This window comes from Sturnus vulgaris, chromosome 4, assembly GCF_052056855.1.
Source record: "Sturnus vulgaris isolate bStuVul1 chromosome 4, bStuVul1.hap1, whole genome shotgun sequence".
NCBI lineage: Eukaryota > Metazoa > Chordata > Aves > Passeriformes > Sturnidae > Sturnus > Sturnus vulgaris.
The window spans coordinates 25,701,225-25,725,510 of record NC_142246.1 but is presented as its reverse complement, the minus strand read 5'-3'; the positions used below and the strand labels follow the sequence as shown (position 1 = coordinate 25,725,510).

The following is a 24,286-nucleotide window of genomic DNA, read 5'->3' as shown; positions in this document are numbered from 1 at the left end:
GAAGATTATCCTTTTAGTGAATAAATTAAATAAAACCACTCTTTTTTTTAACCAGTTATGCTAAATCTGTGGCAGCAGTATATAGTCTTAAAGGAGAAAAGAACCCAAGAGTAGTTTTGTAGCTTAAAAATTACTCCTTCTCAGCTGAGAAGGATGACACTGAGGAATGACAACAGCCTTCCCCAAACGTGGCATAAACCAAAGCAGTTAAAAAAAATAGCGATAAACTAAATTATTTTGTATTTTGTCGAGCTACTTGTAAATAGGGATAATTAGAATTTAAGCAGATAGTTTAACATGGTGCCACCAAGTTGATAAACTGCTAACCTGCTAAGCTGTAGTTGTCTCACACCAGGCATTTTATTCCATTGTGGAAGTACTAAGCATGGCTCAGACTAGCACTGTACTGTTTTGCAAGTCTTTCAAAGGTGCTTTCAAAAGTTCGTCTGATGTAAAATTCAGTACTCTGCTTGCCCCTGGGCAGGGATGCAGGCCCTAGCCCACCCTCGGGCTGCAGGAGGCAAGGCAGCATCCCTTGTGTGGTTTCTTCCCTGCAGCTTGGTGGACAGCCAGAAGCACTCTGGTTTGCTGTGCACACCTGAGCCACCCTGCTGAGGTGTGCTAGACACCAGAGGATGGTGCCAAGGAATGCTGGAGAGGGGCCAATGGGTGGTAGCTTTTTCCATGGGTGCAGTTGTTTGCACAGCCCATGCACATCCTGATTCCTGCTGCCTGCCATATGTTGACATTTCTCCTTTACACAATGGATGCAAACTGCTCTTTGCTTAATGCAATAGTGTTGTGGTTTTTTTCATTTCACTTGTAAAAGATAAATGTAGAGTACTGTTTTCATCTCTCTCTGAACTTCAGGAAGCCAGGAAAATAAATCTTAAATTATTAATTCAGTTAGAGTTTCCAGACCTTTACTTTATACTGTTGAATAGATTTTCTTAAATCATGTGAGATGACTGGAGCCATGACAAAGCAGAGGTAGAAGAAGACATTAAAAGAAAATAAATTCTAATGCCATACAAACAATTCAAAGACCTTGATAAACCTGTGATTGGGTTCAAGAGTATTATTTGGTTGTGTCACCTTTGTTTGGTCAGTGTTACATTAACTCTACAGTGTATTTATCTTTTAACAATGAAGATCCTTAGTGCTGAGGAAACATAATAGTGAGGGTTATGAACTTGTAAGGTCTTAATTCTTTCTGACCTTAAAATCTTAAACATTTGATATACAGAAGTATCTAAATTAGTATTGATTATGGGAGGGAAGCTAAATTTTCAGAACTAGACTTGCTGTCTATTGACTTGGATTTCGACTTCTTTATCTAAAGACTTACAGATTATTTCACTTCTCTTTGATTTTTCATTCTTTTCTTTCTTCAGCAATTTTTGAGTTTTGACACATGCAATGGGTATAGTGAACCCAGGGTTTCTTCACCTGTATAATAGTTTTGTAGTATTGTGGTGGAAACATAGTTTGTCAGGATATTGTATCCTAAGGAGACTTAAGGAACCTGACTCTTCCCATCTTCTTACAGGAAAGTCTTTTCCATCTTCTAAAGAAATCGTTTTCTAGATTTTTCTCATTTGACTTAATTAACAATGAAACAATGCTTGTACAGAGTGGAACATTTCTTGTATTTCTGCTTTATAGATAAGCTAGCAATTATTGTGCAGTTTATCTGAAAGCATAATACGGATAATATGAATTCACCTATTGCATGTGTTTCCATGTTAAAAAAAAAAAAAAAAGGAGGGAGGAGTGCTAGCTAAAAGAAAATTCAACTTTGCAAGTGTTCTCTGGAGCTTTTAGTATATGCTTCAAAATACCAATTTTCATAACAGTGTTTTGAACAGATTTAACATGTAAAATTAGACGAGTTTGAAAGAATCAAGAAAGTGAAACCTTTTCCCTCTTGCTTTTGAATAGCCAGTGAAAGAACATTAACTATTACATCAGTTGATTAAAAAATAGAGCTTTTTCAGAATAATCAATGCATTTCTCTGAAATCCCCTTCTTAAAATATTTTTTAATTTGAGCATATTGGAAGTGAACGTAAATTAGTATTTTCCTAGATAATTAAGTGGATTTCTTTGGATTATGCAAAGTGAAAATGACTTGTGAATTGGCATCTATATTATTTCAAATTATACTTTTAGAGTAGGCAAACGATTTTTGCTTGGGCAGTGTTGAATTCAAGTTTTCAGAGGCTGTAATAGTTGCCAGATAATGCATTCTTTTTAACACTAAATACAGCTGCATTTACAGGAGAAAGTCACAGAAATTGTGCTGTATTTTCAAGATTACAACTTGGACAAGACAAAATAAGATGCCTGTTCAAACCTTGGATTTGGACATGCGACATGAAATTTTATCTGTTGAGCATAGAGTCTGTCTTTTGCAGCCTTGCAAGTGTTAATCACCAAGCAATGTTGACTTTCTCAGTTTTTGTCAAGAGCCTGACAGCATGGGTGTTGTCTCATACTGAAGTACTGAGCAGTTACATTGTGCTAACCGAGTTACAACCTGTTGAGAGCAGAACTGGCTATCAGTATTGCTCACACCTCCTGTTACGTGCCAAACCAGGCAAGTTAATGACTTACCTTGCTCCATAAAACTTCCTGGTTTGCTTACTGCAATCTAACCTGAGTAATTAACTCTATACTCTAGGTACTTCTTTTATTTTCCTTGTAAAATATATTATTTTGAACTCATTTATAATATTATCAAGCGAAGGGTAGTTTAATTTTTTTTTAATAACAGGAAATGCCCATCAGATCTTTATATATGTTACCACTTTGCAGTGTGCCCTTAAAGCTGTTACTGTGGCACTTGAATTGCTGTAAATCATTGACCCCTCCAGAGCCAGTCCAAAGGATTCAGTGTTCTTTCTTTTTCTTTTTTCTTCCCTTTTTTCTTCCCTTTTTTTCTTACTTCTTTTTTTCTTTCTTCTTTTCCTCCACTTTCTTTTTTTTTTCTTTTTTTTTTTTTTACTTTCCAGGGTACCTGAGCTAGGTATAAAACTTGTATTTCTTGTAAGTGTATAATTTCATACTCTACACAGTGACTAGTAAGAATTACTGTTTGCTATTAGAGTTTGTGAATGTTTTGTTTCTGTAATGCTTTAATCTTCACTAAATTATTTTGTCAGTAATATAATTTAATTTTGCTTTTAACAAAGCAGTATATCATATGCTACTGGTAGCAGTAAATACTGCACTAAGTAAAATTCTAGTAATACTGCTTTTTTTTTGTCCCTTACAGTTATTTGAAATTAAAGGAAGTGATTATTCACATTCTCCTTTTACTGGAGTAGGTCTTCTAGCTATGTTTCATTGCAGATTGGAAATGCATTGAACACTTGTCTCTGCCTTTGTGAAGACATTTTAAAAATCGTTACTGTAACTTAGAATAATTGCCATATATTAACATGAATACACTTGTTAATTGAGATGGGAATGGCTTTCCTTCTAAGTTACACTTGACACCCACCACCAACTGGTCCCTGTTTGGCCTCTGACATCTTCTGTTTGTCAGTCTTTAATGTTATTATTGTTTAGCTACTGAATTAATTTTTGGGAGTGTACTTCATGTCTCCAGAAATATTTCTATCTGAAAAAACAATGCAAATATTTACATCAAAAGTTATTTCTTTGTTCTGTAATATAACTGAGAAAGAAGGAATCTATCTTTGATAATAACTACATTGTGAAATGTATGTTTCTTTTATTTTTTTTAACAGGAAAAGCTCTTGTCCAGATCTCTTCAGAGAGGTGAAGATCTTCAGTTTGATCAGGTAGGAGACATAGAATTGAAGCAACTTTTATTGCATGAAGGTGGGCTATATGAGACATATAATTGAAGAAAACTTTTATTGCATTAAGGTGGGATGTATTTTGGCAGAATAGTGGTTCCAGTGTTCTAATAACTTAGAACATCTGCATCTGAATCTGTGTCAGAAGATTTAGACTCCGAATGTTAGTTAGACTTTATTTTCCATTGTACAATATGATAGTAAGAAACTACTAGAATAGGTAATTATTTGAAGGTGGCAGTGAAAACTGGTGGAAGAAAAAGGCTGAAATGCACAAGACGACAAAAAGTCTTAGTTTATTTCTACTATCATTTGTTGTTTGAGTGTTTGGGGTTCTGTTTTTATAAACAAATTGTCTTAATTTTATTTCAGTAATACGGCTTTTACTGAGGGCTTTTTGATTCTGTGGCAGAAGGTATAGAGTAGATTCAGAGTGTTACTAAAGTGTTACTTTGTCCTTTACTGAGAATATAGATAGACAGCTAGGCAATTCTATTTCACTTATCCCCAGTGAGCTGTGTCGGGAATGACTCTCTGCTCAATTTATTCATATTTATTGTCTGTGTTTCTAATTCTTCAATAGTGTAGGCACATTTGTGTCCCCCAACCACGTCCTTGCAATGGAGAGGCAAGGTTCAGAGAAAACCCCATTAATTGCCTGTTCCTGTTTTTGACTGTTCCTGAATAGCATCTACTATATGAAGATCAATGTTCTGTCTACAGAAAGGTTCTAAAAAAGAGGCTGAGTGAAGAGAAATAAGAAATAAAACATGTAACTTTTAAAATTTGATAATACTGAAAGAAACTAGTTTTCGTGAAAATACAGTTCTTTCAAAAATTGTTTTGATTGTGTGTGTATATATATGTGTGTGTGTGAGAGTTCTTATTTTGTTCTTTTGTTACTTGTAATCTACTTTGAAGCTGAGATCTGAACTTTAATACAACTGAATAAATACTTTAGGCAGATCTGAATGGCTGGTATCATGAACTTTATTAGGGGAATTTTACACATTGTTTGGCAAAAGGAATTAAGCTTGCATCCCTCTGTTCATTGCTTGATGTATAAAATCCTTACTAAGAACAATTCTCCAGCAGTGTTGAAGAGTACAGGTTTAAAAAGTGATTGGCAAAGCATGGGAATGAGGAGGATCCAGAGGTCAGAGCCACAGTACCCACCAGAGAAGCTGGGGCTCTTGCTGGGCCAACTTTGTTCACCCAGAGGTCTTTATGGAGCCAGGAATCTGAGTCTAAAAAGTGGCTTTGCCTGTACCAGTAATGAGGTCTGAGCTACTAAGTGTTGTACTTTGTGAATAAAGGGAGCATGCTTGGAACACAAGAGGGCTCTGGGACTAAGGTGGTATCTAAATTAAGACTTGTTCTCTCAGCTCAGTAAATGAGGAGAAGAGGAATGGAGGAGGAAGGCATGTAGTGTTGCCTGTCCCTTTAAGGAAAAAGTAAAACAGCATTTAATGAGATGATAAATCATTTTTGTTGGAAACATAACCAGTCCAAGAGGGTTGCTATTGAAACAAATGTGAAAAATCAGTAGTTTTTAATTTCCAAATAGCAGAAATCTTCTGTTTGTCATTTGATATCTTAATTGGAACAATAATATAAATTCAGCTGAAAGAGGTGAAATTTTGGAAAAGGAGCAGGAAACTTGCATGTTGATACACTCGTGAACTGTTAAAAATTTCAGCGTTTTAGTGCCAGTTCTTCATCATTCCTAGCACATCAGGAAGCTACCGGACAGGAGTTTTTTTATAGAGCATATACTGCATTTCTTAAAATATTTTTGCTTGTACAGCTTGAAGCTGAAATAGCTTGTGTTTTTCTTTTTTTGTTTGTTGTAGGAAATACACTTGGCAATTTCCTACTCTTGTCCTAAGACAACAAAACTTTATGATCACACAGAAGCTTGTGTTGACCTTCTCAGTGACTGAAAGCAGATGTATGTGAGGCTCAGGCTTGTTCATGTTTAGGCACAACTTGAACAATGTTTTCAGGATTTTGGCCAAAGCTGGAATTTGTGCTTTAGTGTCTTAATATAATTTTGCTCCTCTCTTTTTACCTCTCAACGTGCTGTTGGATATGTTATGTGAAGCAATTAGCAATATGTTACAGCATTCAAGACTTGAGCAGGATTTGCTGTTTCATTCTGAGGAGCTGAAATATACGTCATGTCTGTTGCAGCCCTGTTCTCCTGGGTATTACAGGAGCACTCTGTCTGGACTGCTGCTTTCAACCTAGGCATAATGTAATGCTAAAATAAAAGAGTTTTCTTTTATAAGAAATCTATATATAAGACTTTTTTTAAATATAAGATGATTTTGAATTTAGTACCCAAGCAGTATAGTAACTACTTTAAATGAAAAATAGCTGATGATCTGCTTAGGTGCATTGCAATATTAGCAAAGATGTCATCTTCCTGGTAATTCCAGTGCCTTTTCATTAGAATACGAAGAACGCAAAACTGGGCAGGAAATAAATAATTATTATGTAAAACTGACTTCCTTTTTTCAAGAGGAAAATGTTTTATTATGCCAGTAGTTTCTGTGTTTAGCATTTTACCGGTGACATTTTTGTATGCGTGTGATACATGCTTGTTTCTGTGGAAGCCAGTGTAAATTACCTAACCACTGGAACATTTATGAATGGTGGTAGTATTCGGTGTAAACTTACAGGAAAACCTAAGGAAAAGGTTTAGTAAAGCTTAAAATGCAGATTACTTCTTTTTCTTCCACTAATAAACCCATCAGTTCAGAACACTATTTAATACTTGTGACTTGAATAACTGACTGGTTAACCAGCTGAGTAATGTGTTCAGAAGATTGAAGGAGGTCCTTCTGAGGTTTTCCTGTGGTTAAGTTGTTCCCATCCCTTCCACAAACCTAAAAACCCAAGATGCTTCAAATGAGGAAAAAGAAATAACTGCATTAATGTTATATCAGAACATGTAATGGCATAATATTATACTGTTATCTAGAACAGTGAATAGTAGGTAAGTTACAGCATGAGCCTGGCTTCTATTAAAACCTCTTGTTTGAAAGATCCAAGAGGTAAGTAATACATGGCATCAGTGATCAACATGGTAACTCTTGCATTCCAGCCTGTCTTTTGGGAATTGGCTTGCTCCCTGCTGCCTCCTGGAAGCAAGTTTATAATGGCTTTATGCAGTCTTCAGTAATTCCTCTGCTTTCCAAGCTGGGGTACTTATGAGTTCTCTCTAAGTTTTTAGTTAAAGGAAGCCTAGAGAATTTAAATTTAATAACATCTTAAAGTCTTCCTTCTACAATGGTTTCTATTGCCACAGCAGTTGCACAGATGAGTTTACTGCTAATATGGGTTTTCTGAAAGAAAGCAGTAGACAGGGGAGTTACTCTAAAAGTAAATATAGCTTGAGACCCAGACCAGTCAAATGTATTAGAGGCAAAGTAGAATATCTAAAAGGCTCTTACTTTTGTTTATGTAATTATCAAAGAAGCACGTTTTTGAAAGTTACATACTTCCTCCGTTTTGGAGGGCTGCCTCTTATATGCCATTTGTGATATAAAGGTGTGTATAGTTCAGAGATACACATGGCAACATTCAGGGACATGCTAAAATTTCTGCTATTTTCTCAGTGGTTTTATACATGTTATGTATGTATAAATTTGTCATTTTGTGACCCCTGTGAACTTTGGCAGACTTTGCTTACTTTTTTTTTTTAATAATAGACTTCTTGTGTAATATTTACAGTAACTGTTCCAGGTGAAAATAAATATTAAGTTGCTGCTTTGTGACGTTACATGATATATGGTTTTTAACATTAAAAAAAACAATTTGAAAGAATAATTAAACTCTAGGATTTTTATTGCTATATCAGGCTAAAGTATTTTCCTTACTCTTTCAGTTGATAAGCTCTATGAGCTCAGTAGCAGAGCACTGTCTCCCCTCCTTACTACGCACCTTGTTTGACTGGTACAGGCGTCAGAATGGAACAGAAGATGAATCTTACGAGTATAGACCTCGGTCAAGCACAAAATCAAAGGGGTAAGAATTTTCTTTACAGAAATCTGTTTGATTTTTGTGTGCTTTCTCATAAGAAAATGTGTGCTTTGTACTTCTGTGACAAGCATGTTGTATTTGGATTTGTCTTTCCTAAATTTGTGTAGAAAGAGCACAAGCTTCTTTGAGGTAGTGATTTAATTTGTGTAGTTGATATACGTGAAGTGACTTCGTGGTTTTGGTGTGGATGTACAGAAGGAAGTTGGATACTGTTTTGTCCTTTTTTTGGTTTGGTTATTGGCAGGTCCTTTCAGGTGGAGAGGGCAAGATGGCAATGCTGTGCCAAGCCCTCAAGTCTTTCCACCTATCCATTTTATATACATCTGCAACAGTGATTCCATGAAAAACAATGTAGTCATTGTCTCTGTGATATTTGTGTTCAGGCTTGTGTCTGATACCTATGTTCTTGATTTCTTATTTTAGGGATGACCAACAACGTGAAAGAGATTATCTACTTGAAAGGAGGGACTTAGCTGTAGATTTCATTTTTTGTTTAGTTTTAATAGAGGTTCTAAAACAGGTAAGATTTTTGCTTTGGCGAATTAATTTTAATATTTTGCTTTTAATATTGGTAATCTTTAAATTTTTATTTTAAAAACAAGAACATATCTATGATGAGCATATGCAAGGCTGTAATTATACTCTCAGTTACATAAGGCCTTTGGCCTCCTGCCTTTTCTTTACATGCCTGCATTATCTCAGTTCATGTGTCTTGGAAAGCTGCTGATGTACTGCAAAAAGCAGAACTGTAAAGAGTAACAATTTATGTTCAGTACCCTTTGTCAGCTTAAATGTTTGCGAAATACAGGTTGAAATCATTGGATAATGAGATTCAAATGTCACATAAAAATTACAGAAGGTATGTTACTTTGCTTAGAATTATCCTTATTTGGCTAAGAATGCCAATGCAGATTGTGTAAACATTATATATTGCAGAATTAGCTTGATATATGCCAGCAAAGGATGTGTCCTTGGAAACTGGTGGGAGAGATTTCTCCAGGGCATCTCACAGTACTGTTTGCTTCATACATACATGTATGTATAGGTGCTACATACATGTAAGTGATATGTGCATTTCAGATACCTGTTCATCCAGTGCCAGATCCTTTAGTACATGAAGTTCTAAACTTGGCTTTTAAGCACTTTAAACACAAGGAAGGGTAAGTTTCACTTGTGTACCTTAAAATATTTCTTTCGTATTACCAGCCTGTGTTTGCTTGTGATTGCTCTCCTTTGCCTCCTGTGTAACCTGTTGGTGATAACAGCAGTGTGAATGAACACTAGTCAATGTCTTTAAATTAAAAACATGTTGAAAGAGCACAGCTGTGCTTAATGTAATACTGAGTTTATTTTGCTTAGAATATACAGAATGATTTGCATCCTCAGACACCATAGGAAAAGTCTGAGTTTGGATAAATGCAGTAAAATTTCTATCCAGAATGTTTCTTTCAGAATAAGAAATGAAACACCATTATTTTAAATGTCACCCATGCATTTTAAGTTTGAATTAAATGGTTTTTATGATAATAGTTTGCCTAGCAGGCGACAAAATTTTTATTTGTAATTGAGAACTTGCTTGGGTTTTAGGAGAACAAAGTTGTCTTTAATGAATTTTTTTCCCCCTTTATTTTTTCTGGTTTTTTCTCTTTAGGTATTCAGGAACCAACACTGGGAATGTCCATATTATTGCAGACTTATATGCAGAAGTGACAGGAGTTCTTGCTCAATCAAAGTAAGTTCAGTCTCTGACTCTGTGTTTAGGGACAAACCAATGTAGATTTAAAGACTATTTGATACAGCAGAATCTATTCATGTCCCCAGTAACTAATCCTGTAAGTGTCAAATGTGGTTAGGTGTAGTGTGTTGTGTCTGTCTTATGTTCCAGCACAAAGCAAGAAATAATCTTTACTACAGTTGCTTTGCAGTTAGCTTGTAGGGGCAGGGAAAGGAGACCCTGTGCCAGTCAAATGCTGTTCAGTTAACTGGTATATTCTAATGTATTTATCATCGTAGGGACTTTTAAATGCCTAGGTTTGAATTACCAGGGTTCATCTTGCTTGCATTTCTCATACAGTAGCTGCTGTTATTGTTATAGACTAAAGAAACTGGTTCAAAATTATAGACCTCATACAAAAGTAACTAAGCATGCAAATAAACTGCCATATGTATCCATTATTCAGGTTTCAAGCTGTTAGGAAGAAGTTTGTCACTGAATTAAAGGAGCTGCGACAAAAAGAACAGAGTCCTCATATAGTACAGAGTATCATTAGTTTGATTATGGGAATGAAGTTTTTTCGAGTAAAGATGTATCCTGTGGAGGATTTTGAAGCATCATTTCAGTTCATGCAGGTAAACAAATGCTACAGAAAACTGAAATGTGTATTATTTTAAATGTTTAATTCATGAAGCTATGATGACGCTTGCTGTGATCAGTCAGTCCCTCTACTTGTGAGCCATCCTTCATCCTTTTCTGTTCAGTTCCTAATTTTTCAGAGGTGTAAATTATTTGTTTCTCTGTAGTTTGTGAGTACCTGGCATCAAGAGAAACCTTTCACAATTGCCTTAGTAGTGTGGTAAACCAGTAATATATGAATTTAAGACTGAATGAAAATGGGTCGCAATCAAATAATTTTCTGTCTTTATGAAAGCAGTGTTTTAGAGAAAAATAATTACTTGATATATGATTTTTTAACAGATGAGATGTCAAGACATACTTTTATTTAAAAACTCTTCACTATGGATTATTTATTTTATATGGAATATTTAATTGTCTTTCATTTTCTTTGCATGAAAGTCCTTTGAAAATGAAAATTAGTATATACAATTAAATATAATTTTCCAATGATTTTAATAGAGGTTAGCATTAAATTTTTTTAAGCTTCAAAATAATCTGAGGGCAAATGTGCGTATTTATATTCTTTTCTATTCTGAGTACTCTTTATATTCTGAGTAAAAAGCAAGGATCTGTCTGGTATTACAAATGTCCTCTTCTCAATTCATTGAGATGGATTGCTGGACAAACAGGTTTTAAAGTTTCTTGTGTTTTGTGAAGTTGATACTGTTAAGGAGTATGAGACTAACTCAAACACATTTCATGTTTTAAATTAAAGCAGGCAATTAATATCAGACTGCTAGTGGTATTTATGGCATAGTTATGTTTGTATTCTTTTTTCTAAATATTTTTCATGCGTTTTCTTACAAAGGAGTGTGCTCAGTACTTCCTGGAAGTAAAAGATAAAGATATAAAACATGCACTTGCTGGTTTGTTTGTGGAAATTCTCATACCCGTGGCTGCTGTAAGTATTTTAATCCCCCCTGCCATACTGTTTCTCCCACTTTCAATTGGGATCTCATTATTAAAATTGTTCAATTAATCCTCAAAATACTACATTTTTGTAGATTCAGAAAAACAGCTGGTACCTAAGGAGGCCGTACAAGGAGGCTGAAAAGGGACTTTTTACAAGGGCATGTAGCAATAGAACAAGGGAGAATGGCTTTAAACTGAAGGAGGATAGGATTAGATTAGATTTTAGGAAGGAATTCTTTACTGGGAGGGTGATGAGGCCCTGGCGCAGGTTGCCCAGAGAAGCTATGGATGCTTCATCCCTGGAAGTGTTCAAGGCCAGGCTGGATGGAGCTTTGAGCAACCTGGTCTAGTGAAAAGTGTCCCTGCCCACAGCAGAGGCAGAAGTTAGAGCTAGGTTATCTTTAAGGTTCCCTCCAAGACAAACCATTCTGTGACTGTTATGTAGATTACAAGCACCTTCACAGTCTTAAAGGGAAATAGGTTGGCTTGTGTGTTAGGTAGTTTCCAAAGTTTTTTCAGGAGTTTTAGAAGTTGTCTGTTTTCTAGACACTTTTATTACCAGAGCATTGTGTAATTTTGGACGTGCTCTAAAAATTTGAAATTTCCTTGGTTTAATATTTGTTTGTTTGCTCGAGGGTCTTGTTGACTTTTCTTTATTAGCTGAAACCTTTTAAGTTCTTCCTATAATAAGCTGACATATGTAATATTTTTACAGTCTGATAAGGAGAGTGTAAATTCCTATGCAGGAAGGAAGAATGTAGGTTTTAGCTAATTAAATAAAAATCATTTGTAGAGGTGAATGTCCACTAGATTTAATCCTTCAAGTGGAAGAGCAGTCAATCGTCTGTGTGAATTTTTTATCCAGAAGTAGAAATTTCACACAGCAGCCATGAATAAGGAAAAAAAACTAATTATCATCACAGTGTTGGATGTACTGTGCTTGTAATGCTGCTTGTGAGAATGTTTCAGTCAAAACAGGCTCTTTTTCTTCCCAGGCTGTGTTGCTGGGTTGTGTGAAGCTTGTTCAACATGTCAAGAAGAAATTATGGCACTTGAGTATAGTTCAAGTTTACCATTTACCACAAGCTCAGTTAATTTCCTCATAGTAGATTGATACTTGCCAGGATTGTTGTCTAAAATGTTAGTTTATTAGGAGATGCCAGGCCACACTGTGTTTGGCATGCAGTCCCAAAAATTGCCAGGTTGTGGCTCTCTATTGCCACATAGATTATAGGGACATATCTTGCTATATGTGGAAAACTGGGACATGTAGATCTTGTTTTGTGGAATAGAATCTATGAAGAGTAGCACGCTGGGTGGGCATCCCATCTGAACAAGATCATAGGAGAAGAAAGAAATCTCTGAACTCTTCATCCTCCTTTAAATGGTTTACCTTGCCCTGGGCAAATGCTTCTTTGCCTTCCGTGGTCTCAGTCTTGGTATTTTGAGGGGATTTTTTGTGAGTTTTTTGGTTTGGCTGTTTTTGCTTGGTTGGTTGGTTAGGTTTAGCATTCTTGGGGCTTTGTTGTTTTTTTTTTTTTTAATTGCAAAGGAAACAAGCTTTTTTCATAAGACATAACTAGAAAGAGGTGCTGTAGTAGTTTATAGGAAGAAGTTTTGATCTTACCTAGGCATGCTTACATTCTTCTAGAGAAGAATAGAAGAATTTCTTTCCTGTTAAAGAGTTAAACACATTTTGTCTTACCGAATTCCATAGTTGCTTGGCAGTTGAAGTGGGAGTGCCGAGTGAAACTACTTAGCATTTGGGTACATGCAAATATTAGTTTGCAGAATCATAAACATGGTGAAAACTGCCCTTGCAATGGTGAGGAAGAAGCAGCATTTGGTAGTTGGGACTATGCACTGGCAGGGGCTGAGAGAGCACTTGTGGTGGGGTGTGATCCCTTCCTGCAAGCACAGCCTGAATGAGCGCCTCAGACACTTGGGGAGGGAGGCTTGATCTTTCCTTCTGACTCATTGAGTCTCTAATCGTTTCATACAAATGGCTCTTCTTAAATAGAAACTAAGAGCTCACTCCCAAGCTGAGGTGCAGTTGAGCAGGTTAGTCACTCTCTTGGAAGACGTGAGATTCAAGTTGGAATATTTTTGATGCAGCTGAAGGAATTGAATGTAGATTTTTCTGTATCTTGGATACAGAAAATCGGTCAAGTGAGGAAGCCGTTGGCTTTCAGCACTGAGACTTCTTTACTGTCATTCTCTTGCTTAGTCATTCAGGCATTTTAAGAAACCTGACCTGATTCGGACCCTGCAGGTATGATGAATCACAGCATATTTTATAGCAGGGAAGTTGGGGCTGCTCTGAAAGCTTAAGGTTATATCCTGAAGGAACAATGTGTTGATGACAGCAACTGACTTATTTCTCATGTGGAGCTAGCAGAGTACTAATCAACCTATAGCCTAAGAATAGCAAAAGATAAATAATTTGGTACATAGGAAGTGGTTTAAATCGTAACTCCTTTCTCAGTTCTTTCTTCGTGGATCTGTGCGCATCACAGAGATACATGATATTTAATGCTTCTACATCGTGAAGGTTTTAGAGTGTTCTTAGCAAGGTGGACATGATTTTTCATTATATAGTGTTAGTAGATAAAATGTTTACATAATAGTAATAACTATAAATAATAAAAATAACAAGAATTGTCTTACATTGTAAGGAAATTATATATACTGAGGACCTCTTCCAAAAAAGCCTTTTCAGTCTCCAACACCGCAACGCTCAATTTGATAAATAAAGCAGAAACAGCTAAAAACAGTAGCTTGAGAGTAGTTTTTAAATAGATCATCTTGAGGATCCAGAGGTTTCAGGAAAGAAGGTGGGGGCTGCCTGGGTTGTGGAAGGAAACCTATTCTGTAGGCAAGAACAGAGCAGGTCAGAAGGGTGTAGGGCTCCATGTGTGTTTCATTAATTCTGAAAGCTGAGCAAAGACAGCAAATGATTGGTTGACTGGTAATCCTGTGGATTATTTCTTAACTTTCCCATGTTCAGTATTGAAACAAAAAAAAGACCAGGAAAGTTAAGAGGGAAACTGAAAGTTACAGATACTAATTTTTTGAATAAATGTAAATACGTATACGAAGAGCTTCAGTGTAGTTTTTATTTGTTGGTTGGTATCAAATACACTTTCTTTTTTAAGTATGGAATAGAGACCAAGTTCTTAAAACATTTTATTTTTGTGGGCTGTTTTGTTGGGGTGGAGTTTTTGTGTTTGCTTTAATTGTTAATTTTAACCATATGGTGTGGTGTATGGTATGATTTCTTATGCTTCTGTTATATTTCAGATAAATACATTCAAATACCTTCCTAAATGTGAAATTTAACTTGTGAATTATTTTGAATTCATAGACATCTTAATGTATATTTAAATTGCCTTTTTGTGTAATTTTTAAGCCCATTAATTTGTCTATTTTTTTAATAGGCTGTTAAAAATGAAGTGAATGTGCCATGTTTGAAAAACTTTGTGGAGATGCTTTACCAGACTACCTTTGAATTGAGTTCAAGAAAGAAGCACTCGCTGGTATTTTAAAGAAATATTTCAACTTCTCCATTTTGCTCATCTTAGACTCTTAAGCTAGTGCATTATATGAGGAAAAGCTTATCAAGCCATATTAATATAAATCTTAACATCTCAGTGTAATTAAATTCACACTGTGTATGTGCATTTGTTCTAATTTTCCTTTGTTTCTTTGAGCAGATATGTGCTCTTATCTCACAGATAAGAGATTGTCTTGAAATCAGTGCTTGTTTTTGATTATTTTAGTGGGTTTTAGCAGAGTTATTTAACCTAATGTCTTTTTAGTAAAAAGCTTGCATTCAGGGAGTCCGAATATATTTAAATTAGGGTTAATTAAAAGATGCAGATGTTAGACAAGACTTTTTTGGTAAAATAGCAGCCTCTTAATAGTCCTGCTCTGCCTGGTTCTCTCTTCATGCACCTTGTTTTTCTTTTTCCAATATTTTTTAATTATCTCTTATTTTTGCAGTATTTGGTTTGGTGGGGTTTTTTTGATGACTATGGCAGACATGTTTCAAGTCAATTCACTTCAGTTTGCTGAAAATGTAGAGCTAATTTTTCCATTTCAGTTGGCATATTCAGTAAATGCAAGTGAATTTAAAATGCTTTATTCTCACTTTAATGTTATGGACAAACTTTACTTTCTAGAATTCTGCACATAAAAAGCATATATCATTGTATTGGTTAAACTCCTTATGTAAGAATAACAAAGTGGTTGATATTAGTATTCAAAATGTAATTTTATTTATGCAGTTAGAAACATCAAGAGTACTATTTACCTACTCATCCTTTAGTTTTACTTCATAACAAGAAAAGCTGCAGTCAGATTTGGTACTAATCACCATTATGTGTTAAAGTATGTGGTACTTAAACAAATCTTACTAAAGCAAAGCTAAATCATACTCTGCATGTTCACAGATTTAAATTAAATTATATTGTGGTTCATTCCTCAGTAAAAGTAGATCTAGAGTAGAAGTAGCATTTCTGACAACCTAAAGTCTGTCTCAGTTTTTACTGCGTTGATGTTTTTCCTAAATATTCCTGGAGGGAGTTCACCTGCCCAGCATGTAGGACAACATGAATTGACTCTTGTGGTTGCAGGGAAAGCGTGAACATTGTAGAAAGGGTCAGACTGCTCTCAGTCCTTGTTTGAGATCAGGCCTTGCTGGGGGATGAGCTTCACCTTGGTCACACTGTCCCAGTCTGACACCTTGAGCTCTCACAGCACCAGGAGGTTGCCCAGGGCCTGGCACGAGTGTCCCAGGGCAGGGGAGAGGCTGCCATGCAGTGCCACAACTGAGAGTGAGAGCCAACAGCCAGCTGTGTCTCATTCTCGATGTACAACACTTAGGAGGTCTGCAAAGAGCAATTTGATCAATTCTTTTTCCCCCCTGCTCATAGGCTTTGTATCCATTGATCACCTGCCTGTTGTGTGTCAGTCAGAAACAGTTTTTTTTAAATAACTGGCACGTTTTCCTGCAGAACTGTTTGTCACATCTAAAGGTAAGAATCCTTTTTAATTAAGGAACTGTTGCAAATCACTAGCATTTATTACAATATGTTCTCAGCATTCTTGTGCCAAATAAACAATGAATAATATTTGGCTGTTTAAAAGGACACTGAAATTTTTTTCAAAAAGGAAATTAAATGTTTTGAATCTCTGTATTAAACTTAGTAGTAAGTTTTTGTGATGCTATGTCATGTTGGAAATAAGTGTGGTCCCCTTGAGGATTATAATTTTTATTGAGTAAAATCTGCAGAAGTGTCTGCCAATAAGGGCTATTCAGGCCAGAGAAAATACAAACTGTAATTCTTTATGTGCAAATTATATGTGAGAAAATAAGTGAATTGTCTGCTCTTCTAAACAGAATATATAGGAAGTGCAAACTTTATACCTCTTGTTCACGTATTGAAGGAGTAGAAAATGAACTGTGAGACCAGAAAAGATGTTTTATCTACAGCCTGTGATACATAATTTAAAAAAAAACAATTACAGTGTCCCTTTAACTTGTGCCTTCTGTTGATATCATTGTAACCATCAATTAGTTGATAAAGACATCAAGATACTTAAAATGGTCACTTTCTTGTAGTTATTGTACATGTTCTTTCCTTGATTATGATTAACATAATTCATGATTTTGCCTGACGTGTTGATTTTGAAAATGTTAATAAATTCTTTGATCCTCCCTCACAACACTGATTCTGGTTAGTTACGAGTGACAGTTATGAAGCTTATTCATAAAATACATAAACCAGCATGAAGCCAAAACGGTTTAGCTGCTTGGATTGTTTTTAAGGGTCATTTTGTTTCTTACAACATCTTTCACATCTTTCTGTTGCTTGTTGGGTTCTGTATATTTTTCATCTAACATTATTGCAGTTCTTTTGCAATATTTGCCTTGATTTTTGTTTTGTGGTTTATTTTGTTTATGGAGGCTGCTTGTGCTTTTGTTTTTAAAGCTTTTAAAGAAACTCCTTACAATCTAGGAGTTGCCTTTTTTTTGGCATAATGTCCATTGCTGGTAATGGATGTATTAAAACTATAAATGCCAGTGAGTTTAACTGGTAGTTGCTGAGCATGCATTTTATATTTTACTTAAATTTGTTAACCACTAACACCTTAACACATTTACTATAAGGCTCTATTCAGCAGAAATTCCACATATGAATTTCTGCAATTCAGAATTTGCAGTGTTATGATGCTGTGCCATCAATGAGTTCTTTAGGATATTTTATGGCTTGGATTAATTTGGCACACCAAATACTATCAAGTTTTTTGGGTGCCTGCCTTGTTCAGAAACTTTGTTGACCTTAATCTTGAAAAATACACCCCCACTGTCCTCATGTGTCTTATGAATTAATGTATTCCTTTGTTTCTGAAGCTAATTAAATGCATGCACTCTGTAATAAGTAATCTCATTAATTTATAAATCTGAATTTCACAACAATTTAGTCTTTCAGATTTCCCCTCCCCCATTTTATTTCCTGATTTTCTAATGACTAAAATTATTTTATTTGGAGTTACTTAAATATGTAAAATGAAACAAGAAATTCCGAATCCATTGCCTCTAGTGTCCTAGTTATGAATAAAGTGATTGTGAGAGTTACTAGGAGATACTTAGAGCACTAATAGGATTCATGTACCCCTACTGTATTTGTTGAAATTAACAAATTAGGAATTGAAATAATGATAACACTTAGAGTCTGTCACAGGGATATTCTATGAAGAGTACAGGCATGCTAGCAAGACACCAAGAGGTAATGTAGGTCATGGATTCATGGTGCTCTCTTTATCTCCTGGAGACTGCCCAGTGCAAACTCTTACTGGGCAATGATCTCACTTTGGTGACTGAAATGAGCCATTTCCCATTTGCCATGCTGTGAAAGCTCACACCTTTGCAGTGGCCTCACAGTACCTGATGCAGTTTGTCCATACCCTGCGTTACCTTCTGGAGCTACATTAAATTTGATAATGCTCCTGAGAGTGCTCTGAATCCTAAACCTGGCAGTATTTATGGTCTTTGTAAACTCTGTGCTGGGCTTCAGTGCATGTAGCCTTTAGTTATCCTCAAAGCAGGCTTAGTGTGTGGGGAGAACATCCTAGCCTTGCTGAAAGGAGGAAACCTCTTGGTCTGGACCAATGCAAATAGCACATCAGTTAGTTGGAAGAGTCAGTTTAGACCAGGAGTGTGTGAAAAGGTTGTTTTTTCTCTGGTACATGTATAGCTGGCTTTGTCCAACAAAGCTGTTGGGATGCTGTTTCAGCACTGAGCCCAGCAGGCATTTTTTTACGCACTGTAGTGTAGGCAAAATTCTGAATTTGTTCAGCAGACAGTAATGCTGGGTCAGTATTGTAAAACACTTGGCTTACTTTTTTTGACTAGTATTTACACAGACTAATTTTAGCAAGTTTGTCAGAAAGTTGATAAATTTTTGGATGAATCTGGACTGTGGTATCTTTACTACCTCTTCTGGAGAGAGGAAGGAGCGCTTTAAAAAGCTGCAGAAATGGGAGAGAATAGTGTCTGTTATTCTGCACCGCTGTTGGCTGGAAAAAGAGGTGGTTTTTTTTTTCCTCACAGTTTACCTGTAGTGTCTGTTACCACAAAACCTTGAAAGTTGAAGGAACGTTTTCTGCCACTATAGCAAACCCTTTTTTTCTACTGAATAGAGTCCTTGCTAGACAGCTATCTGTTGGTTTTGAGCTTTTTTTCATCTAACATGCATGTGCCTTCCATTCTCATGTTTGTTATGTTTTGCTGTCTTACATTGCTTTATTTAGATGCCATCTAACAACAGTATCAGAAAACAAATAGAAACACTGCAGGTGAGTTAATATGTTGTTGTAACTCAGTGAAATGTTGCTTTGTCTCATGTAAATACTTTTGTTTTGGTTTTTTAATGTTATTTGTTGTATTTTGTGCTTTCTTTTCTTTGTAAAATCGCTCTCAGTAGCGTTAAGAAGCAACAGGACTAAGACTAGCTAATGTTTCAAAGATCTTTTTCTCTTGTCAGGGAGTAAAGGAGAAAGATTAAAAAATTGTCTAATACCAGGTTTTCCTTGAGGGTGAAAGTGTGGCTTTGTGAGATTGATTATTAATATCACAGCTGGTTTCCCTGAACAGCAGTGCATGATTCCACTGGAAATAACTACCTATTCAGATGTATGGGTTTTTCTGTTTCTTCATTTCAAAAAATGTCTTGCATGTGAGCAAACTGAAAACATTTTCACAGTAAAAAATGTGAAACTGATTTACTGTAACAACTTGCAGTGCACTAACTTGAAAGACTTTTACACTGTTGGTTTTGCAGGTTTTAAAAAGTAGAAATTGTTTTAGTTCAGAACAGAAGAAAAGTTTAACATCACTATTAAAAAGTACTTTCTTCAGTAAGTGACTACATTTGACTAACATGGAAAAAATGCTATTTTGTTTCTTGCCATCATTGAGATTTGTTTCATTGACTCATTTTAATGTGTCATGTAAAACCACCGTAATTTGCTTACATTTTTGTTTTTGTAACAGATGCTTTTCCTGACAACTTTTTTCATAGTCTGCTGATACCATAATTTATGTTAAAAGTTTCAGGATTTTAAACTAACCTACGTTTTAAAAAAAACCAAACATATAAAATCCGACAGACATCATCTAAAAAAGACTAAAAGTCATCCAGGTTGTTGAATTACAAAGCCATCTATTCCTTATTCTAGTTGCTCTAATGTCTAAGAGAAAATAAATAGTGTCATCTTAACACCAGGTGTACATGAAGTGTGCTGTAATTCAGAACCCAAAAGCAATTTTCTTCTAGCATATTAGTTTAGTTCTTCATTATAGGACGTGATAATGAAAATTTTCAATGCTTAAAGTAATAAAAATACTGCAGGATTTATTTTGTAACTCTTTTTAAAAGATTAATGCCTCTTTATATGCTCCCTTTTTTCTTTATAACAAGCAAGCTTTTTCATGACTACTCAGAAGTAGCTCTATTGGATGATACACCTGCTAACAGATGGAACATTGTTTATATGTTATTAAAATATCTGCTACCCCTACCATTTTTTATTAGATGATTGAAAGCCAAGAATAATTTTTTGTTTACTTCTGGACCTGTATGTTCAGCTCCCCTGTAGAATATCAGAAATTAGAAAACTGAAGCATTACTCAGTTTCAGATGCATTTCAGATAGACTTTGATAATACTTGTACCAATGCATTCCTCAACCTTCTTTGACAATCAGTAATTGTTGGCCTGTAAATTAAATTCAATGAGTAATAATATTGTGGGAGTTTTGCTGTTTAAGCTGATTAGAATCGAAGCTATCCCAGTCTCACCCTCTGGTACAGTTACATTTACTTTTCTTTGTCACAGCAGTGCTGCAGGTGAATTAACTGAACAGTGAGACATTTATCAGAGTGAATAATAACCAGGGACTTCTTAGGGATAGATTTTGTCCACATCACTTTCCTAAATTTACCCCCTGCCTGGTTACAGTTGCTAATTCAGAGGTGATGGCAGCACACATTGATGTGTGAAGGGAGGGTAGAACAGCATTATCACTCTAGGTTAAGTTATTCCCTGTAATATTCTGGTAGTCAGTCTTGTGTATTACTTGTCTGTACTACTTTGAAATACCACTTCTGCCTCTGTGATTCTGTGATAGGCTTTTAGCCTTTCTTAAAATAAGATGCTGCCAAAACCAGTAGTCTGGACCCACCTGTGTTAAAGCCACCAAAATTACTCTTGTTTGTGTATATAGCTTTTTACACAGACATGAACATTAAGTTATTTTGAGCAGCTTCTGGGTGCAAGTTAGACTTTCTGACTGCAAGAATCAATGTAGAAGGAGCATTGAGGTTTGTGGGGGAGAGAACCATGAATGAGGCCATCTCTTTTTGAGCAGTAGGTTTTAGTTCCACTTACACCCTTTGTGGATTTGCACTCCATTTGTCCTGGAATGAAAAGTTATCTGCTATTTTGACTCACTGGCTTGTGGCACAAAATATGAAATAAATTATGTTCAAGTGATCATATAGATATGTCTTGAAATAGAAAGACTCCACTGGAGATGGGGGAGGTATGGTTTTGATTTTTTTTTTCTTTTTTTTTCTTTTTTTTTTTCTTTTTTTCTTTTTTGTTGGTTTTATTTGGGTTTGTTAGTTTGAATTGGGAAAGTTGATGACTGGGAATCATTTACTATATTCAGAAGCTTATACTTATGGCCAAGTCTAGGAATCTTGCTGTACACTTCTAGATTGTAAGTACTCCAAGAATCCCTGTTTGGAAAGGAGGTTTCTGGAACTGGTACAAAGAATGTTAGTTACTTATTTACACAGTTTAAGAGCTTGGGAGGAGCAAAGCTAACCTCATGATAGCAGGTTTAAGACAAAAATAATTTCGTGTACAGTACATAATTTAAACTGAATTGCGCTGCTGCTAGATTTTACATTAATTCAAGAAGTGGTAGCATAATTGTTACAATAAAAATTAATTGAAAGTGGACAAACGCTAATACAGCCTGCAGGAGGTGTCTGCATTGTGTGAAGCCACACCCAGAGATGCATCCTTGTGTGCCTGCCCTGTTTTGCATCCTTTTCTTTTGCACCTGCTACTGTCTGCTGTCACAGACTGAGTGATGGAATGAGACCTTGTGCCTGATCCAAAGCAGCTACTCCAATGTTTTAGACACACTGTAAATTAGTTTGCTATGAAGTAGGTATTTGTTACCAATGGCTTTCTGAGAAAAGTTCTTGAAAGCAATATACTCTTGGTATGTTCATCTCAAGAGGAATATCTGCCTTTTAATTACTGCACTGCCCTCAGAGCTAGAGATATCTAAAATGAGCTGGAGGTACTAATTAAAAATTTAGGGAATATTGGAAATATTCAATACAGGCTTGTTTTTATGAAAAATGTCAAAAACGTGTAGTCAGTATTATACCCATCTGCTTTCATTCTTAAAAAAATTATTTTCAAAAGTAAATAAATATTGTAATAGAATCTTGTCAATGTCTCACAGGCAACAATAACTGTATTTCTAAATTTGTTTTACAGAATAAAGATCCCAAAATGTCCCGAGTTGCACTGGAATCTTTGTATAGGTTATTGTGGGTTTATGTTATTAGAATTAAATGTGAAAGCAACACTGTAACTCAAAGGTAAGTTCATTATACAAAGTATTCTAAACTACTGGTGATGGAGATTTTATTCCCACCTAGTGAAGATTGTGAAGATATCAGAAGAGATCTTGAAGCCAGCTCAGGGATAGTTTAGTCAAGTAAACAGGGGACCAAACATTTTGTCTTAATAGAGAAAACCAAAAGCCCTTGAGTATTTTGATGGAAAGAAGGAATAGAGTCTGGAATTGTCTTTGCAGGGATAGAATAAGGAAGAACAGATAAGCAGGAAATTTATTAAAGTGAAAAAGCACTAATGGTGACCGAACAAATTGGGTATGAAGTATCCATCACTAAGTATGGACTGGAAATGAAAAGGTTTTCTTTATAATTGTGTATAATGAGAATTTTAAATAGTCATTCAGATTTTGCACCTCCTCCTGACTATTAGTAACTGGCTTAAAACAGGGTATTTTTCACTGCATAGAGGAACCCATGATCCTATTGCCTGGAACAGCTGGGGCTGTGCTTCCTGTACATGGTCCTACCTGTCATAGGCTTCTGTATTATTTCATAGTAGCCCCCCACACACACACTTGCCAGATTTGAACTGTAACATCTATGCTGTTATAAGGAACTATTTTTAAAAGACCTTTTAATTTCTTTTTGTTTCTAAATTCTTGTAGCCGTCTCATGAGCATTGTATCAGCACTTTTCCCAAAAGGATCGCGTAGCGTGGTCCCACGAGACACACCTCTGAATATATTTGTGAAGATTATTCAGTTCATTGCTCAGGTAAGAATACATCTAGGTAGAGCTGTAATAGTAGGATGAACGTTATTTGGAAGAAATGTAAATTTAAGGTTTGTTTTTGAAATGTTGGCACTAAGTTAGTGGTCTCATATCTTGAGTAGAATTTCTCCAAATATGTATAAAAAAATGAAAGAATTCATTCTCTTTCTAGTAGTGGCAAAACTATTTTTTTTTAAACTTCAAAAACTGTTGTGTACAAACATTATGATGATTAGTATTTACATTTGTATTGCACTGTTGGGGGCTGTATGTGTATATAGGTATTTATATGGTACACTGATATAATTACTATATCCATTATGATATTTTTATAAGGGACAAAGCATTAGAACTGTAATACCTACTTGCATTTAGCCTGGAGACTGGACTCTATGGACAGAAACACTGTGCAATAAATGCAGTAGAGTGTCGTTGGCATTGCATTATGATTTATATTATTTTAGTTGTTTCTCTTGTCCTAATATCAAAATACAAGATACAATCTCACAAGATGAACTTTCATTGATCTTTAACCTTACAGATTAGAGACATCGTTTCTTGTCTTAGAAATAGCTTGTCTGTGCTTCAGCTTCCAAAATTATTTGCTTTTGGTCATACAGGGATGAGGCAGGATACACAACTCATCACTGATTATATTTTTTTGTATTTGTGTTGTAGTATTTTTTATTCCTTAGGGCTTCTCTATATATTTTTTCTTTTCTATAGCAGCTCTTATCTGTAGAAATGCATTTTATCTGAAATGAATTGCCTGGGAATTTTTTCAGGAGAAATGATTGAACCACATCAGGGGATGAGCTGTGTTGAATTGTACTAGAGTGAAAAAAAAAAGTCATAAGAATAAGGAGGAAAAAAGAAATATTTTCTAAACTTTTTTTTTAAAACTTAAGACATGATACCCAGTAGCTGTGCAAAGCCAAGAAATTATGCATATTAACAGAAAGGAGATGATCATACTAATATATATTCTTTTATAGGAACGTTTGGATTTTGCAATGAAAGAAATAATATTTGATCTTCTCAGTGTTGGAAAATCACCTAAAACCTTCACTATTAATCCAGAGGTAATTTAAAAGCTCATTACTTGCATGCCATGAGAACAGGGCATTGGGGGATTTTTGGTGGGGAGTGGTTAACTATCTTTGAGCCAG

General features: G+C 35.4%; 1 protein-coding gene across 12 annotated transcripts in view; it reads left to right on the top strand.

Annotated features, from left to right (window-relative positions):
- FRYL (FRY like transcription coactivator) overlaps window positions 1–24,286 on the top strand; it is a 167,122-nt gene that overhangs the window by 75,692 nt on the left and 67,144 nt on the right. For 8 of the 12 annotated variants that reach the window (XM_014887952.2, XM_014887949.2, XM_014887950.2 and 5 more), the window contains 13 exons: window positions 3,755–3,808; window positions 7,719–7,858; window positions 8,297–8,393; window positions 8,954–9,033; window positions 9,525–9,605; window positions 10,054–10,222; window positions 11,077–11,169; window positions 14,618–14,716; window positions 16,115–16,216; window positions 18,996–19,040; window positions 22,264–22,367; window positions 23,012–23,120; window positions 24,113–24,199. In XM_014887952.2, coding sequence (XP_014743438.1) covers window positions 3,755–3,808; window positions 7,719–7,858; window positions 8,297–8,393; window positions 8,954–9,033; window positions 9,525–9,605; window positions 10,054–10,222; window positions 11,077–11,169; window positions 14,618–14,716; window positions 16,115–16,216; window positions 18,996–19,040; window positions 22,264–22,367; window positions 23,012–23,120; window positions 24,113–24,199 — 1,260 coding nt within the window. Of the gene's footprint in view, window positions 1–3,754; window positions 3,809–7,718; window positions 7,859–8,296; window positions 8,394–8,953; window positions 9,034–9,524; window positions 9,606–10,053; window positions 10,223–11,076; window positions 11,170–14,617; window positions 14,717–16,114; window positions 16,217–18,995; window positions 19,041–19,553; window positions 19,602–22,263; window positions 22,368–23,011; window positions 23,121–24,112; window positions 24,200–24,286 lie in introns of those variants that run through there. The other 4 variants (XM_014887954.2, XM_014887948.2, XM_014887947.2 and 1 more) reach the window with 2 other exon arrangements.